The sequence below is a fragment of the Haliaeetus albicilla genome, chromosome 3 (genome assembly GCF_947461875.1).
Source record: "Haliaeetus albicilla chromosome 3, bHalAlb1.1, whole genome shotgun sequence".
Classification (NCBI taxonomy): Eukaryota; Metazoa; Chordata; class Aves; order Accipitriformes; family Accipitridae; genus Haliaeetus; species Haliaeetus albicilla.
In genome coordinates this window covers 36,177,704-36,192,795 of record NC_091485.1, presented here as the reverse complement: position 1 = coordinate 36,192,795, position 15,092 = coordinate 36,177,704, and the positions used below count along the sequence as shown (strand labels likewise).

Here is a 15,092-nt window from a genome sequence, read left to right as displayed (position 1 = left end):
TTGGATTAGTCCATAAACAGGCTTGCTGTGGGGTTGAACAGGCACTGGTACAGAGGGAGTGCAGAAACGTGGTTGGGGAGGAAGGTAATATCCTCAAGGGATATCCATTGAGTGGCTCAGATGTGTTGTAAAAACCATGGCCGCGTTTTCACTTAACTCTTTAGAACAATGTAGTTCGGCTTTCCTTCACAAAGATTTAATCTCATCCATTCCAAGCGATTAGTTCTTGCCCGTCCTTTTGTGTCATTGCATATTTTGACTGGCATACACTGATCAGGGCTAAAGTAATGTTTACTGGGGGGAGAAGCCTGGCTATGTTAGGGTAGTTCCCACCTGAGACATATGAACAGAATCAAATATCTAACCTTATATATGTTGGAAGAGCATCATTTGATCTTCATGTGTACACAAATTTTCCATATGGGTTTGTTCTCTTAAAAAGTTAATTTAAATTAATTCATTCTTGGGGTGTGGGGCATGGCACAGAAATCAGTGAAGACTTCCTAAATACTTGATGTATTTTATTAAGAATACTATCTGTTATGGTGATTTCTTTTTGAATAAATAATTTTTATTTATTTGTAGGTTTTCACTGCTGCTTCTTAACCTGGAAGAATATTACTTTGAACAGCACACAGCTAATCATATTATAAATAAAGGTTGCAGAGATGAAAGGTACAAAACTCTTACATTCATGTACTGGAGTTGTTCTAGTCTCATGTATCTCTAACACATACTCGACTACTTTGTTTTTTATTGTTCCTTTTAGAAAATTTAGAGGGTCTCTCAAAATCTGTTCAAAGTCAATAATTTTTGAACCTGATGACAATATCCAACCCATTATCAAGGTAAGCAGTGCAAACTTACAATTCTTGGTAACTTAAGATTCTCTTTAAAAAGCTTTTAAGAAAGAGTATGTGTTTTTATAACTTGCTGCAGATACCACTGAGAGACTGCATTAGTATAAAAGCCCCAGAAGATAATGAAGCAAATAACCCTTTCACACGGTACGTGAATTCGAATTACTGTATTTAACTCCTTTTAAAGCTGAAATGCCTATCTCTTCAAATATCTTATTTACATTTTAGGGATACATCTGGAGGGATTTCTGTTGTATGTAACCAGGTAAGACCTGCATATAGCAGATTCTTGATGTATAAATGAGCAAGGTTACGTTCTTTAATGGTGTCTTTCTTGAAGCTGGAGTCTTAGGGTGGGGGGGTTAACTGAAAATAAAACTAATTAGTGTCAAAACCTGAGCATTAATGTGAAGCTGTTGATGCTGGAAATTTCAAACTGTTAATGACTTCATTAAGTCATTGATGTGATAAAGTGAACTTTTTGCACTGTGCATTTTGTAATGGAGCTTAAGGCAATTTTGGAATTGAAATGAAAAGGAGAATAGACTGAAACTAAACTGGTTATTAATCATCTTTGTTTTGGTCTTGTTATATTGCTTTCTTCTACTTTCTGCAGCATGTAGTGGTAATGGCAAAGTCATCTTGATCCTTGCAGTTCAGCTTTGTGAAAACATTGGACTGTACTGTGTGTCCACCAAATAATTTTCAGTAGCTGTCCTGAAATACTGGGTTCAAGTTTCAGTCATAAGTTGTGATTAACTTGGGTATGTTCATACTTAATTTTAACCAAGGGAGTATACTTCAAGCTTTGATAAATTGCAGCTGATAGGTGTTCCAAAGCTGTAAATGTTTCCAAAAAATGTTCATGTTTTCATTTCAGGAAAGAACAGAGATGAGGTGGGAAATATCCTTTTAAACATTGTAGTGTCTTTGTAAAATCTGTCTTTAGCAATACCTGAAATTGATAGCCTTGCTCAGCTAAGTACTGCTGCAGTCAAAAACAAACTCAAGCATTTAATATTATCTATGCTGGAGAAGTTTGTGGACTGTGTTAAAAGTAATCACTATATTTAATTTCATCTTGAAACTGCTTCTGTGAAGAGTATTGTGTAGTCAATGTTTCTTGTGTTGGCAGATTTTTTTGTGGATTGAGTGTTTTTAAAAAAGGCATTTCTAATTGTTCTGTGTGATTGTTCCACCATACATCATTAGTATATGTTCTGAAGAACAAATGATTGTAAAAACATCTCATAAGAAAGAAGAATTAACTTTTAAAATGGCAAGTGTGGGTAGCACCCCTCAATCCCTGCCCCTCCCATGTGTAGCTTGCCAGTCATCCTCCTGTCTCTGGGGTAATGTTCTGAAATAGTTGGGTGGCGTGATAAATGCTGGTATTTTGCATAAAAGACATAGGGACTTTTGAGTGTGAAGTACTCGCTAGTTGTACTTATTACAAATCATGATCTAATTATAAGTATTTTTTCTAAGCAGAATTTCTGCCTTGTAGGAAACTGCACGTAGTGAATAATTGGAACATCTTAAACATCTTTGCCTTTTCAGGCTCAAAAAGTTGTTAATGCATAGCTGGATAAGAAGCTTTACTTTATGTAACAGGCAACTTAGAAACTAATGGCTATAAAATACAGCAAATGGGAATAATAATTGGAGGTTATTTCAGTATTTTTTCTCAAGATGAAATTGGGGGAAAAATCCTCCAAAATAGGAAATGAATACAGTATGCTGAAATTTTTGCTCTGCTTACTTTTTTTTTTTACTTGTCTACTTTTTCATGTAATTTGGGGGTCTCAGTGTAGAAAAATGTTTAATTACCCTGCAGAAGAGCGACCTGAGTGTAAAGCAGATGTCTTGTACTCTGATTCTTATTCTCCTGTGGCCTGGTTCAGGTCTGTACATGCTGATGTCAGATGAAAGGCACTAGTTGCCATTCTTTTTTAATGTAGCACTTAGAGAGGCATCCTAAGCTTGTAAGCTTCTAAGCGTGCCACTCCCTTTCTTCTAGTTGGACAGTGCTGTGAGTGGTCGTGTGATGAAGGTTGCATCTGTTATCAGCTGGTGGGAAGTGGGAAGGCTGTACGTGCCAGCCAGAAGGCTTCTGGCTAGAGAATGGTACACATCTGTTCTTGCAAATTTGATATTTGCTCTTGATTTGAGGCTGCTGCCACAATGCCTTGGAGTGTACAACCACAGGTGTGCTACCTGTAGGAAGCAGACCAAGGCACTGGAAAAGGCCCTTTGATCGGTCAGGTCTCTTGGGCCATGGAATAGAATACAGTTGGTAGTGCAGTCCACTGTGTTTTGTGCAGTTCAGAACCAATCCCGAGTCTTACACTCAGGCCTGAGATTTAGCGAGTTTGAGCCTTCCCTACAAACAGAGCAAAACCATGACTTCCTTCTGGCTTGTCTTCTTTCAGACAGCAGATAGTAAGATGATACCTACAAACCAGTGTGCTAGCAGTCAAGTCTTTCTATAGGAATTGTGAGAACGTTCTCAAGAAGGAAAGTAGTTTTGTGTGGGTTTGGGGGAAGGAAGATCCTCTCTGATGTGAGAATAGCATCAGAGAAACAAAACTGTTCAAAAACATGCTGTTGGATGAGAGGGGAAGACTGGTGTTCATGGTGGTTGGAACTGGAAGCGAAATGTTTGGCAGTGGAAGAAGGGGTTCATTTGAGAATGTTTACACAATAGTTTATCTTGTGAGTTGCTTATGTGGGGTAGTTCTCATCAGTTCAGAACCCCAAGGGCATGAGCCACCAGAATAAAAGGAGGGAAGGATTCTTCCATTGAATGGGATTAGACTGATGGCTGTGCATATTGGCTTTCATGTTGCAACTCCTTGAAGGTCATGTGATTAGAATAAAAACTCACTAATAAACTACATAAGTAAGTAAGCCTCTGAACTTAGTTGGACACTTGCCCTTTTTGCAGTTAGCTGCTATAAAAGGTCATTGTTTTTCTGCAGTTTATCTGGGGTAGCTAAAGCAGGATATTGCAACTCAGTGTTTTGCTTGCTTAAACAGCATTCTTAGATTTATCTTTATCAGTACTTCTGATTTATTTTATTGTTTTTTTAAGGACTGAAAGTGTAACATCTCTTACTCTTTCAGGTTTTTCTCATTAAAGAAAGAAACATTATTGCACCCTATAAAACAGTGAGAGTAAGTATATATTTTCTCGCTATTCTTAGCAAACTAATGTTTTCCAAGGATTTATGTTTCTGAAAGAGTAAGGTAATTATAATTTGAGGAATGTGACAATAAAGCTTAAAAAAAAAGTAATTGTGCATATGATAAAACAGGTGTCTGAATTATTCCATAATGGGTTTGTGATACTTCTTGGAGGACATACTGCAGACTTGATACTTGCTGTTTACCTTGATATGCAGCTCTGTGGGTTCAACAGTCAGAGCTGTTAGCTGGCTGCTGGTATTCAGTGGACACTGCATCCTGGCTAAATGGCTTCTCCTCAGTTCTGCTTACACCTGAGATGAGACATTGCTAATTGGTATTTCCCAGCTGAGTGCTTCACAGTTCAAAGACATGGCAGAAAAGACTGTTCACAGCAGAAATCGGAGCTTGCTTCTGGTTGCTTTCTGCTGATGGCATGGGTCTGCTCTGATTCTGAGCCTGGAGGCTTCAAGGCATAGAAGTAAGGGGTTTTCACCTGGAATGTGAGATAAGACACAAACACAAAATGAAAATGTGGAGTCAAACACCATATTTGCCCAAGAATTCTCAAATTATTTGTTCAAGTAAGAATTTTCAAGAATGCTGGGGTCCATAAATTTGCATTACTGTAATGAACAGCAAAGAAGCAAGTGATGATCTCTGTTCTCTCAACAACTGCTTTGGGTTGGTTTTGTAATTAGATCTGTCTCTAAACTAAGATTTTTTTAATTTTCTTTGCTTGTTTGCCTTATGCCATTAATTCTTCATGTGTCGAACCTGTTTTCTCTCTAGTCCTTCTATTTACTGTTCTGCCTCCATATGCAACATTTAAGAAGTACAGAAATATCTTATCACATGGCCAACACAGTGAAAAAGAAAAGAATCAAAAGGGCTGTTTGGAAGGCTTTTAATTTTATTTTCTCCTAAGTCAAGATTCATTCATACCTAAAAATTCCTGACAGTTAACCATTACAATTTATTTCACAAAAGTGCAGCTATGTTTCTGCATATTAAAACAAGAAATCTAGTTTGCTTTCAATCATTTCAGATTTTTTTCTGTTGCTGCTAAATATCTTCTACTTGAATCGTTGCTGGTTCCAGACACATCACTGAGTGCTGGAATTTGGTAGTACATTTTATCTTCCATGTCTTGCATTGATTATTTCAGATCAATTACAAAATACTGAGCTATTGTCTTTGCATATGGTTGGAGAGCTACAGAGAGAAGTGCTCACAAAAGCTGGTACGTTGTTGGCTGTAAGAAGTCCTGGTAGGCCATCCACTAGGATTTCTGAGAGCTGCGCTTTCCCTATTGAAGGAAGAAGGTGCTCTGGGTGAAATGTTACAAGGCTTTTATCTAAATTGCTACTGAATTTCTTGTCTCCCTTTATTCCAGCTCCACTTGCTTCCTGAAGCATGCTTTTCTCTTGGATTGCTGTCAGTTCAGCTCAAATCACATACATTATACTGAAGATCATCTAGATTGCCATGTCTTCTTTCCTTTAGTTTTAAATTAATCCAATTGCATCCACTGATCAATGTCTTGGTGTAGTCTTACTGATCACTTTTTTTTAAAGTCTAGCCTGAGAAATTACAAAACCCTACAGAAATGTATTGATACAGTTTTATACTACATTCAGGGGTCATCAAGGGATTCTACCACCTTTGCTAAATATGAATCATGTGTAAGAGTCAATATCAGTTGATCCATGCACATACTTTTAATATACTTAAGTCAAAACCAGAAATATGTACTATGAAACAACTCTTAAGAAGGATAGGAAAACTTTGCAGGGGGAAAATGAGTATGCCACATACTCTGGGTGATGTGGTAGTGAGGATTTTATAACTGTCTAGTCAAAACAGGTTGTGATTGGATTTGGGATCTTTTTCAGCTCAAAACTATTTATGTAGAGGAGAATGATACCTTTTATAGCCTAGTCTTTAAAAATTTGATGGTCTGGTATCTTTTGTCTAAAGGATATACAATAGCTGTTTAAATGTAACATATCATTTACTAGTTCTGTATTTACATGGGTTTACCTGATATTAAAATAGAGCAGGTACTAGTTCTACATTTACTGATATTTACACTATATTAATTTGTTCACTTCAAAGCTATTATGTTGCATTGTATTAAGTAATGGACTAAATACTGCACAAAGAGCTTACTCGAGAGAAGATACATTTGTAAGGAAAAAAAAAAAACCAAACCCCTCAGGTTTAACATCCACCTTTGGAATGTTTTGGATATACTGCAACCTTTGATAGCATACTTTGACCAGGTTTTAAAGTATTTTGATTTTACTTTTTTTTTTTCCACTGGGCTTTATTTTAAACTCATTTGTAGTAAATGTACTTTTGGTTTTAGGGTAGAACAGAACACTTATTCCAACTGGATGTTGCTGGGAAACTAGGAGATGTTGTGCAAACTCTGCATCAGGTATGTAGTTATTTGATATCACTACACACTTCTTCACAGCATCTTTTTTGATATTTAATGGAGAGCTTTCTTTAAATATTTATTCTCAAGGTGAAATTCTTGGAGTATCTATTTTTAAAATGTAGCAGTTGAACACAGCATCTAGGTCTGACAGCTGCCATAAGCTACCCATATTAGCTTTTACTATGCAGGATGGTAGTATACAGATAAAGTAGTAACATGACAGTAGCAATGAACAAACATGTCCTACTTGAAAAAGAAATAATAATAGCTCTTTTAGTATTCTGTCACCAAGAATGCTAAAGCCCTCCAGTTTCTATTGACTTCTGAGCTGTGTGGGAGATCTCTGTGCTCTTTCACTTAAAGCTCATTGTTCTTTAGCTTTACAGGGCTTCTTGTCTAGATAAGATGGGAGATCAAGCTGCCATGGTAGGTATCTGATTATTTCTGATATCACTGTTTAATAATAAAATTCTAATTGCATTTGAATCATAGACCATATTAACTTTTTTTCCCTCCACATTAGATAACCGCTATATTGCAATCGCGCTTGGCTAGAACTTCATTTGATAAAAACAGGTATCTTTCTAATCACTTTTTACTGGGAAATTATATTCAACTTGTTGGTTGATTAGTCTACTGCATCAGTACTTAATATGTGCTTGTTTGGGGCAGCATAAGTTCTCTAGTCCAGAGAGTTATCTTCTTTGTATTCTGAACCATCTGCAATGGAGAATGGGAAATTCTGTGTTGTGAAGATGAATGTATTACTTATTAATCTCTCCAAACTGTTCCATTTATGTGTGAATTTGTAGCAAATTGGGCATCATATGCCAAATAAAGCTCTATATAGAAAAGTCAACTGGCTTACTGCTCTGAGACCAGTGCAGAACATAGCAACTTGCCTTTCTGGAGTGCCTGTTAAAGTAGAGGTCTCAACAAAGAACTTTCTTCATGCCTAAAATAGGCTTAGTGAAGTCCCCATTCTGATGTCCCAAGGTTATAAGCTAAACTAAAACCTTTCTAAAGAATTTAAGGGTAGCTCTATCTAAGCAAGAACTGGAGGTAAACTTACTCCCTTTCTTCACTTGTAGATTTCAAAGCATTTCTGAAACGCTGCGTATGGAATGTAAAGCAGAAATGGTGACACCACTGGTGACTAATCCAGGGCATGTGTGTGTTACTGATGCTAACTTGTACTTCCAGCCTCTTAATGGATATCCTGTAAGTGCCTCATAGATGGTCTTGCATACGATGTGAGCACACTGCCCCTCTAGTGGACAGTTTTCATTTTGTGTATTATTCTTCTTAAACGCACATGGAGCACATCTCCAGGAAGACTCTGTTTTCAGTTAGAAGCTCCTTAGTTTTCCTTTGATCTGTGCTGCTGTGTTGCAGTCAGTGTATCGCTACTTCTGAGGCTTTATTCGGTGCTAACTTGCTTAAAGTTGACCTCCTACTGACAGAGCACAAAATGTCCTTTGCTCATTCTCTATTAATATTTAAAGATCACTCTTTGTAACATTTCACTTAAGATAAATTTCTTAATCTTACTTTTGGATGCTCTTCCTACCTAGTGATAGCTTTATATACATTTAGTTTATATTGGAAGATCTTGGCTAGGTTTTCTATTAAACTAATCATTTCTTTCTCTAGAGGAAAACTGAGTGCATGTTGCAGACAGATAACTGCTTTCAAACTTAGTCACATAAATAGCGGCAATAGTCTTAGCAAGCCACTAGTATGGTAAAAGTATGTCCAGACAAGGAAAATGCGTTTCACAGCTGAAGATGACAAAATGCCATTCAGTTTCTGTCCACCCGGTGGCACCATTGGCAAACAATTTGCCCAGCAGCCCAATGGCTTCCATATTTTTAATATAGTTTCTTGTGTTCTTCTCCTCTCTTGCATGGTTATTGTAACTGGTGACAGACTCGGGTGATGATACACTATTCTTTATTCTTAAACTCCTTTGCTACTCAGACAAGAACCAACAGCAAAGACAAGCTTCCTCTTTTTAACGTAACTTTTAGCACCACTGTTCCACTGCTAAAATGACGTGAATGGATATTGTTTTCATATTGCTAGTATCTCTAGTCAAGAGAAACTTCAGATTGACTGGGGAGGTTAATGTAGAAGAACATATACCTTCTAGAATATTTCCATCTTTTCTTCCCCCTCCCTTGCCCCCCACAGAAACCAGTAGTACAAATAACACTGCAAAATGTGCGTCGCATCTATAAAAGAAGACATGGGCTAATGCCACTGGTAAGCTCAAATATTTGTTTATTTTAATGTCTTCCTGTATATATTGTTTCTTAATGACCAGCTGAAACTGTGTGCATCGTTAGGTAAAAGCTGCATTTTTTTTAAAAACTCTGAATTAAGTAGTGAACAGCACTCAAAGATCCTTTCTGGTTTTTAAGTGGTTTAGTTCCCTGTGTTGTCAAAAAGATGAAAACAGGAAAAGTGAACTCTGTCAAGGATGAAAAATTTCTTTCATAAGCAGTCGGTGTAGGGGAAGGGAGAAGGGAGTACCCTCAAGGAGCAATTCATTCCATTTATCTCAAACACCTCTCTTGGAATAGAATGAATTGCTCGCTCATGGTGTATTTCCTCTCTGGATTGATTCATGGAGGGAGCTTGATCACTGGTTCAGATTGAGACTAATGTGGAGTGATGAGTCCCACTGTATGTGACTGAGGGATAAGAGTGCTGCAGTGGAACCTCAGTTGTATGCTTTCAGTGTTTGCACTGAAATTTCAGTCTTGAACAAAATTTTTGTCTCAAAACACATTTAAACTAAGTAGACGTTTAACTCTCTCTCATTCACTTAGGACAAAAAAGTATATTACCTGTGCTTAATCAATCCAGACAGAGCCAATCTATGGACAGCTATAAAGCTATTTGTTCAGTTGGGTATAAACTGAATGCTTTTACGATTGGAAATGGGAAAGATCAAACTGTTAGACTTCATGGGCAAAACTACAAGCCAGTTGAGTCTTAAGTTTTAGGTATTAGTAACTGGAATATTCTGTTAAAAAACATGAGTATTACAACTTGTCAGTAATTGCTCTCATTTACTTTTTCCCCCCCCTTTAACTTCTAAGGGACTTGAAGTATTTTGCACAGAAAATGATCTGTGTTCTGACATCTACTTGAAATTCTACAACTATCAAGATCGAGATGAGCTCTATTTCCTTATTGCAACATATATAGGTTTGCAGTATTTATTTATTAATGTAGTCCATAGTACCATGTGAGGGGAAATTTGTCTGGGTTTTGCTCTGTTGGTTTGTGGGAAGAATGAGAAGAATAAACAGATGTATTAGCCCTAAAAATTTTTGATAGAAGTAAGCAAATTTCAGAATTAATATGTGATGTTCCATATATTCTCTTTGTGTTTGAAGAGCTGAGTATGAAAGCTGAAACGGTATTGTTAAGGTGAAACTAATTCTTTCAATCTGCGACTTGATACGCACTGTTGTTTAACCCCCCCAAAAAACCCAACCCCCAAACAAACAAATGAAAAAACCCACAAAACACTTTATCTTCAAAGCAAGGGGTAAATAAGATCCACTCAGCTAAACTGTGTTTTGCTGAAAGAATATAGACTGACTTGTGGGTGGATCCCCCTGGCCCCCAGTTAAGTCAAAGTAAAAATCCTGTTGAGAAGAGTCCGGTAATGGATGGATTTGCAGTGCATACATAAATACCTGAACTTTCCTCAGTCTTAGCAGTGGTTGATGAAAATTACCATTCTGAAACAGTTAAATTCTCATTTCCATTAAATCTTGGATGCATTAATTCTTAAAGTGGTACATATCTTTTGCAGATCATGAACAGAAACTTTCTAAAAGACTAGCGTGTGTCCTGGAAAAACAAGGAGAAAAAATTAATAGTTTTTCTGTAATGCTGTAACAGCTGAGACATTGAAACTCATGTTTACTGCCAATATTGGAAGTGTGTATGTACACTTTGTACTATCTTGTTACTGTATCAGAGCTCTAGTTCTGTTTTAATGAATTTACCCAAATATCAGTTCTCTTTTTCCCCACTTCACAAAGCAAAGTGGAAAGGCCATAAAGGAGTGATCAATTCCCCTGAGAATCGTTTTAGTCTTTTAGATTTTCCTTTTGAAAAGGAAATAGATTCTGACATGATTTACTGTGTTATTTCAATAACTGCATGCTGTTACCCTGCTTCAGACTTTGTTTTCTGGATAACTTTCAAAGATGAAGTTTCATGGTGCAAATGATGATGATGATGATGTTGCTGGAGCTTAAAAATAAAAGAAGGGTGAGCCATTTCTCTAAAGGTGTTTGTAGCACCTCAGTAGCTGTCTCTGACAGCAGAAGATCCTCTCTTTGAAGTTGCTAACACTTTTTACTTGTAGAATTTAAGGTACTAAGGTGAAGGGAGGGTTGGAATATGTTTTTGCAGCCTATGCTGAGCTAAAACAAAGGCCTGCCATATCCTAATCTGAATTCCTTTCCTTCTAGTTAATAATTGTAGTGATAATATTTGAATAATTTGATGTTTCATCACTGTCCCAGGACACATAGTAATCCTAATTCTTTAGCTTTGTGTTGTAGCCTTCAGCTGCAAATGGTGGTAAAAGGTATTTAAAGACTTAAGTAGGAGGAAGAGCAGCCTGTAACACAGACGCACTAAAATAAGCATGCAGAAGTGTGCTGTATGATGCTTTGTATGGCAAGGATGTGGTTTCACACTGATTACTTGATGATTGGATGGTTTCTTGCCATCATGCCATGGTTGCAGTCTTTCAATTCTGCTATTTCAGGCACTTGCCAAGCCGCTGTAAACTGAATCAGTGGAAGGAATAATTAAAAAACAAAACAAACAAACCAAACAAACAAACATGCAGAACTACCCCCACCCTCCCCATTTCTGTTCATAAACCTGTCACACACAGAGGACAGTCTAAGATAACAAAGAAATCTCTTTAATTTCATTTTAAGAATTAAATCAATATTCCCAGGTAATTTTGTTGTCCAGCAGCGTACCTTAGTATTATAGCTATTGAGGAGAGTAGTGCAATTTTGAATTCCTTGAGCCCCTGCCTAGTACTTCCTTAGTTGTCCAGTAAGAATTATTTTTTTTTCTTGAATCTAGCAGAACTGCTTCTAGAAACTTGAAATCTTAAAGGTTGCCTGACTGCCAAGAGAGCTGTTCATGGTCTGCAAATATTTTTCTAAATCTCCATAAATGTTCACGTTTTTTACCATCCATTGTTTCTATGTTTGGTTTCAGCACTCCTGTGTGGATTTTGTTGTTGTTGTTTGGTTTTTTGGTTTGGTTTTTTTTTTTTTGAATGCAGTTTAGGCCTGTTTAAACAGATCTTAAAAAATATATATATATGAAGTATGGTAGCTACTGAAACATGAAGTTATCACTTAATTCTGACTTGTTCTTTTAAACAACTATGCCCTTAATTATTTTATGATACCTTGCATAATGTTAATCACAGTATAATTTGGGAATGGAACTCCAAACCTCAAAAGTCTTAATGTTTTCTTTTATTTTAGAAAATCATATTACAGAGCATACAGCTGAAAGTTACATGTTGCAATGGCAGCGAGGACATATATCAAATTACCAGTATCTTCTTCACCTCAACAATCTGGCTGACAGAAGCTGCAACGATCTCTCCCAATATCCTGTATTTCCCTGGATCATAGCAGACTACTCTAGTTCAGTATTAGGTATGTGTATACAAAAAGGCATGTGAGTGCATCATGTCCAACCTGAAATGTCTTGGAGGGGGTTTTACACTGCGTAAAGTTCATGTTACATCAAAATTAACCTGGCATTAGTGATCTTGGATGTTTTCTTGTGCACTTACCCCTCCTCTGGAGTTCAGTGGACAAAACACCTCACCTTTTTTCTGTTAAGTATTTCACTCTTCACATAGAGTATGTACCAAACATCTGCTTGGTCGCTTTGAAAATCAGCAGTACTAAGCATTCAAAGACTTTCTGTGATTCTAATAAATGCAAAGGAACCAGTAAAATGGCTTTTTATGGAACAAGTTGGATGCATTGAAATGTATAGAATCCAGGTGTTGTTTTACAGTTCTTGGTATTGCAAGTTGAAAGGAAGAGGCTAACAAGGCTTGTGCCTAAATAAGCTCCTTGATTAAGGGTCTTAGTGCAGTTTGTGTTGGAAGTTTGTCCTTTTGAGGATTGTGTCCCTCTACAAGGAGTAAAGCAGGGGAATCTCATATTCATCAGCACCCACTCAAACACTTCAACCTGATTTGTTTGGTGGAACTTAACTGTAACCTGACAGAATAGTTAATGAGTAGGAAGAAGATGATACCAGCTGCTTTTGTGCCTCAGGTAGCAGGACCTGTATTGACTAGGTGATGTTAGTTGCAATAGCTGTCACGTACATGTAACTACTAGCTCTTAAGCGAGAGGTATGAGATTATGTCTGCTTGGAAGGAAGACGATGAGTAGCTGTTTACACTAAGACTATTCTTTTGTAGTTAGGGAGCAGAGAAAATTGCTGGAGGGGTTCTGTGTTGGGTTTTGTTTGGTTTGTTGCTGTTGTTTGGGTTTTTTTCCTTTTATTTTTAAATACTGATTAGAGTACATTCCTGTTTAGTAGAATGCACAGAGTCTAACTATCTTTTTTTAGATCTGACAAAGCCTGAAACATTCCGTGACCTTAGTAAACCAGTTGGTGCCCTGAATAAGGAAAGGCTGGATAGGCTATTGGTATGTATACCTTAGCTTTTATGTGCTGCACATCTTGGGACTTGTACATATTGGCAATAAAAGGAGCTTAGTCAAGCAAGCTTTGGGAATTCTGTAGGTATCTAAAACTAACTATGAACCTTATCAGAAGCAAACTTACCTATAAAGATACCACATTTATTTTCAGCTTGATTTCATCAGTACTGATTTTATCAGTACTAATTTGAAACAATTTGAATCTGTTTCTCTTACTACCATTTCATATGTATATGCTTTTAAATATTTTACCTCCTTTTAAAATAAAATCCCCAAATTAATTTAACTATTGTAACTGCATTTGTATGGCAGGTACTGAGATGCTATAAACATATATGGAAATATAAAACTTCAAGACCAATGAATTTAAATGCATAATGTGAAATACGTGCATAAATTAAACAAGAAAAGTAGTAGAAATCTTAATTACTTCCATTTAAGAAAAATGCTGAATTTGACGGAGAGTACTTCAAAGGGAGGAAGTCTGGAACTATGGAGATCAGAGCACCAACTTGAAATTTCCACATGCAGATAATAGTGCACAAACTATTAGATTATGATAGGTTTTAGGGATAATGCATAGGAACTTCAGACAGGAGGGAATCTTCCAGCTTGAATTAAGTCAGTATGTTCTTCCATACTCTCATTAAAGTTCTTGTGAAAGACAAAAAGGAAGTATTTGTTTGCACTTTGAAGTTGAGTCACTCACTGCAGTTACATGTGAAAGAGAGAAAAAAAGCTGCAAAGCTGTTAATTCTGGATGATAAGTTATAATGACTTTTTTGCCTTGTTGATTTACTGATCTGATTAAAGCTGCATGGTTATTAAAACTTAGAGTTTGTTTTATCATTAGAAAAAAAAATTGAGGGTGGTCCTAACCCATGTCTTTAAAACAATAAGAAAAAAGTGTGTATGTGTTCAACACTGAAGGAAAGCAGGAGTGCTGATTTTAAACAGACCTCTCTTTCTTCATATGTTGCAGACACGTTATCAGGAAATGCCAGAGCCTAAGTTCATGTATGGGAGCCATTATTCATCTCCGGGTTATGTTTTGTTTTATCTCGTTAGAGTTGGTAAGACGGCTTCTACATGCTCTCTGAGCAGACTCTTACCTCCAAAGTGGACAAGATTTGGAACAAGCTGGTGATTTTTTTTTTTTTTTTTTTTTTTCCTTCTCCTTAGCTCCAGAATACATGCTCTGTCTGCAGAATGGAAAATTTGATCATGCTGACAGAATGTTCAACAGGTTTGTTTACATTTTGTCTATAACAAGGTTTGTTTTGTTTTCAAATACACATCAAGGGAGTGCAAAGCCTTAAAAAATATTTTTTTAACAAATGTGTGATTGATATGTGTTATCTAGTCTTGCAGAAACCTGGAAAAACTGTTTGGATGGTGCAACAGATTTCAAAGAGGTAAATGGCTGGAAAATGATTCAAGTCCTTCTTGGTATCTGTGCTAAGCTTTCTGTTCTTAGATGTCTCCTGTTGATTTGAGATTTTTGGGGTGGAGTGTGTTTGGTTGGGGGTTTTTTTGCTGTTGCTTTTGGTTTTCAGCTGTGTGAGGATTTTTTTAAGGCTGTTGACTGTATTTTACAAGTTTTTTAATGTTTTTAACTTCTTCATTCTCTGTAATTCCTTGATTGTTTGTCTGCTTTCTGGCTTTTAGTTTAACAGAAGTGTCATTATGAACGTTATTGGAATGAGTGGGAATTACCGGAGTGGATTAAGGCTGAAAAGATGCAATTTTATATATCATTTGCTGGAATCTTTTAAGGATTTGGCTGTATTACAACAGCACGTCTGGAGAGGTTAAGCTATAGAAGTTTTATCTTAGTTTTTTGAG

At 36.7% G+C, this 15,092-nt stretch overlaps 1 protein-coding gene across 3 annotated transcripts in view; it reads left to right on the top strand.

Annotated features, from left to right (window-relative positions):
• The window catches only part of NSMAF (neutral sphingomyelinase activation associated factor), a 40,225-nt gene that overhangs the window by 10,574 nt on the left and 14,559 nt on the right, over nucleotides 1-15,092 (top strand). The window contains exons 2-17 of one of the 3 annotated variants that reach the window (XM_069779382.1): nucleotides 586-675; nucleotides 770-848; nucleotides 940-1,007; nucleotides 1,089-1,125; nucleotides 3,987-4,037; nucleotides 6,418-6,489; nucleotides 6,871-6,918; nucleotides 7,016-7,068; nucleotides 7,584-7,713; nucleotides 8,686-8,757; nucleotides 9,600-9,708; nucleotides 12,039-12,215; nucleotides 13,153-13,232; nucleotides 14,230-14,320; nucleotides 14,430-14,493; nucleotides 14,611-14,662. In XM_069779382.1, the coding sequence (XP_069635483.1) occupies nucleotides 586-675; nucleotides 770-848; nucleotides 940-1,007; nucleotides 1,089-1,125; nucleotides 3,987-4,037; nucleotides 6,418-6,489; nucleotides 6,871-6,918; nucleotides 7,016-7,068; nucleotides 7,584-7,713; nucleotides 8,686-8,757; nucleotides 9,600-9,708; nucleotides 12,039-12,215; nucleotides 13,153-13,232; nucleotides 14,230-14,320; nucleotides 14,430-14,493; nucleotides 14,611-14,662 (1,273 nt within the window). Of the gene's footprint in view, nucleotides 1-585; nucleotides 676-769; nucleotides 849-939; nucleotides 1,008-1,088; nucleotides 1,126-3,986; nucleotides 4,038-6,417; nucleotides 6,490-6,870; nucleotides 6,919-7,015; nucleotides 7,069-7,583; nucleotides 7,714-8,685; nucleotides 8,758-9,599; nucleotides 9,709-12,038; nucleotides 12,216-13,152; nucleotides 13,233-14,229; nucleotides 14,321-14,429; nucleotides 14,494-14,610; nucleotides 14,663-15,092 lie in introns of those variants that run through there. The other 2 variants (XM_069779383.1, XM_069779384.1) reach the window with 2 other exon arrangements.